The 3,202-nt window shown below is 58.3% G+C and overlaps 1 protein-coding gene across 1 annotated transcript in view; it reads left to right on the forward strand.

Annotated features, from left to right (window-relative positions):
• Positions 1-2,914, forward strand: part of ETH_00006165 (uncharacterized protein) — a gene marked incomplete at both ends in the record, with an annotated part of 4,157 nt that extends 1,243 nt beyond the window's left edge. Inside the window, 4 exons of the mRNA XM_013376168.1 lie at positions 13-996; positions 1,086-1,195; positions 1,574-2,872; positions 2,901-2,914. Of these exons, the coding sequence (XP_013231622.1) occupies positions 13-996; positions 1,086-1,195; positions 1,574-2,872; positions 2,901-2,914 (2,407 nt within the window). The remainder of the gene's footprint in view (positions 1-12; positions 997-1,085; positions 1,196-1,573; positions 2,873-2,900) is intronic.
• Positions 2,915-3,202: the final 288 nt, after the last annotated feature.

The following is a 3,202-nucleotide window of genomic DNA, read 5'->3' on the forward strand; positions in this document are numbered from 1 at the left end:
GGGGGCCTGCAGGGCATCTGGGGAGCTGCGCTTCCTGCAGCAGCAGCAGCTGCAGCAGCAGCAGCAGCTGGAACTTAAGCAAGACGCGGCCACTCTTAAAGTCAAGCAGAAGCGTTGGGAGCAGCAGCTGTTGCAGCTCCAACAGCAGAGCAGCAGTTCCTGTTGCATCTGCATCCCTCCAGCTGAATTCCTCCAGGCCCTTTCAGCAGCAGCAGCAGCACCAGCAGCAACAGCATCTGCTGCAGCGGCTGCTGCTACGCAGCTCGCACAAGCGCAAATTCAACATGACGGAAATGGGAGTCTAAGCCCTGCTGATAAGCAGCAGCAGCAGCAGCAGCAGCAGCGGGCTGCAGCGGCAAGCGATTGCTCAGAACAGCAAAGAGCAGCCTGTTTGCTGCAGATGTTTCTCAACTCCATCGAAGGGCAATTTCCTCTCCACATGCATGGAGATCGGAGCGGCAGTAGAAAAAGCAGCAGCAGCAGCACCAGCAGCAGCAACAGCAGCAGCAGCAGGAAGTCGTGGCTTGCAGGCTGCGTAGTGCACGTAGTGGACCTCCGGGGGCCTGGCAGCACTTCTATTGCAGAGGAAGCAGCAATTCTGCTGCTGAAGCGACTTGGCTGTTTGCTTCACAAGGGCTCCTTTCTTCCGCAGCAGCAGCAACAGCAGCAACAGCAGCAGCAGCAGCAGCAGCGGAAGCAGCTGCCGCATGCAACACAAACAGCACTGCTGAGGAGAAGAACCACGAAATACAGCCTTTCTGCCAACGGCAGCAGCAGCGCGCAAGCGCAGCAGCAACAGCAACAACAGCAGCAGCAACAGCAGCAGCACCATATAGAGGCAGCTGCTGCTGAAGGCCCCCCCACAGGACACGGCTGCTCGCAAGGCCCCCGCACTGCTACCGGCAGCAGCAGCAGCAGCAGCAACGGCAGCAGCAGCAGGACACAGCTGCAGCAGCAGCAAGCAGAGCCGCCTCGAGAGGACGACAGCTATGCACAGTGAGGCAGCGGAATTAAGGGCTGCAGCTAGTCTGCATGCATTAACTGCGTTTCAGCTGCTGCTGTTGCTGCTGCTGCTGCTGCTGCAGGTTTTCAGTTGTCGTCTTGCTAGGCAAGGGAAGAGAAGGGCGGGAGCAGCAAAAAGCAGTCTTGCCGGAGGAGGAGATTTTTAAGTTGCTGCTGCAGCAAGGTGTTGCAGGTGGGTCTTGCTGCTGCTGCTGCTGCTGCTGCGTATGTTTTGCTGCAACTGCTGCTGCTGAGCTTGCTGCTGCTGCAGCGAGTGTCGCTGCCGCTCCAGCGCATTTCTGCTGCCGGTTCAAATGCTGCAATGTTTTCGTTTGTTGCTCTTGCTGCTTCCCAAAATGCTGCTGCTGTAGCTGCTACAGCTGCTACAGCTGCTGCAGCTGCTGCTGCTGCCTTCGTTTGCGACGAATTAAGGCTTGCGGTTTTGCTGCTGCTGTCGTGTTTGGCAGCAACAGCAAATGGGTTAACAAAAGGTAGAGCGTGTGGTTGGGCACGCAATCAGTTCGCTGCTGCTGCCGTTGCTGCTGCTACTGCTGCTGCTGCTGCTCTGCAGGGTTGATGCTGCTGGAGGGAGGAGCCCCAGCACTTGCAGAAGCAGCAGCTCAAGCCCCCGCACCGCTGCATAGAAGACTCTCAGTTCGAACGGAAAGCAGACAGCGCAGCAGCAGCAGCAGCAGCAACAGCAGCAGCAACAGCAGCAGCAACAGCAGTAGCAGCAGCATGAGGTCTCAGATTGGCAAGGCCCCAATGGCTACCTCTCCCAGCTCTTCGAGTGGCGAGCTGGCAGCAGCAGCTGCATTGGCAATGAGAGCAGCGACTGCAGCAACTTCGCCAGCAGCAGCCGCAACAGCAGCAGCAACAGCAGCAGCAACGGCAGCAGCAGCAGCACGGGGTGTCTCTCTTGGCGCCGAGGCCCTTACATCGTTTGCTTTGGGCCTTTTGAATTTAGCAGCAGATTCATTTGGCGAAGAGCTGGAAGCTGCAGGTCGCCCCAGCCTAGACACCAACAAGCAGCAGCAGCAGCAGCAGCAACAGCAGCAGCAACAGCAACAGCAGCAGGGAAGTCTGCTTCAGGCAAGCCGAAGCCCTCCAAAGCCAGCGCTGGTTCGGCATAAGCAAATGCAGTTGCCACACGAGCAGCGGCAGCAGCTGCTGCAGCGGCAGCATCAAGAGCAGCAGCAGGAGCAAGAGCAGCAGCAGCAGAAACAGCAGGAGCAGCAAAGCTCTAACGACGCTGTGAAGTATGCTGTGAGCCTCAGACCAGCAGCAGCAGAAGCTCCTTGCGCTTCAAATCCTGCTGCTGCTCCTTTCCTCAACGATTTGTCTCACAGCTTTTCTTCTCTCCGTTTGTTTGCTGCACAAGTAACCGGAAGCAGCAGCAGCAGCAGCAGCGGCAGCGGCGCAAACAATCAGCAGCAACTAGCAGGGCCAGCGGGTGGCCAGCCTTTAGTAACATCTCTGCTGCTGCAGCGGCAGCCGCTTTCTCAGGGCGCGTCGTATGCATCGCCAGGTGCAGCAGCAGCAGCAGCAGCAAACGGAGCAGCAAATGCACCTGCAACAGCAGCAGCAGCAAGTGGAGCAGGCTGGAAGGGCGCAGACCGCTCTCTTGTACGAGATACCGCTGCCCCTGGGGAGCAGCAAATGCTGCTGCTGCAGCAATTTCTGCAGCGCGTCTATGCCACAGAGCAGGCTTCGCAGCAGCAGCAGCAGCAGCAGCAGCAGCAATTAGTGCCAAGCTACAGAAGCACAATCCCTCTTCCTCCCCAGGCCGCCACCAGTGGGTCTCTACTGGGGACAGCGCAGCAAAGCTTCAGCAGCAGCAGCAGCAGCAGCAGCATCGGCGGACTGCAAAGTAAGTCTTTTGCTGCTGGCCACCTCAGGCCACGGCGACTGACGGTTTCTGCTGCTGCTGCAGACCATGAGGCAGCAGCAGCAGCAGTGGGCGGTGCCTTCCTAACGCACTCTGCTACCCTAAAACGATGCACTTCCAACAGCAGCAGCAGCAGCAACAGCAGCAGTTCGGCTGCAGCAGCAGCAGCTGGGGGAAGCAGCAGCAATTCTCAATTTGCTGCTTTTCCGAAGTCAGAACGGCCACTTGATGCAGCAACAAGGCTGCTGCAACTATCTGCAGCAGGAAGCCCAGTTGAACGGGACGCGCAGCAACAGCAGCAGCAACAGCAGC

The sequence above is a fragment of the Eimeria tenella genome, genomic scaffold (assembly GCF_000499545.2).
Source record: "Eimeria tenella Houghton genomic scaffold, Eth_scaff32, whole genome shotgun sequence".
Classification (NCBI taxonomy): domain Eukaryota; phylum Apicomplexa; class Conoidasida; order Eucoccidiorida; family Eimeriidae; genus Eimeria; species Eimeria tenella.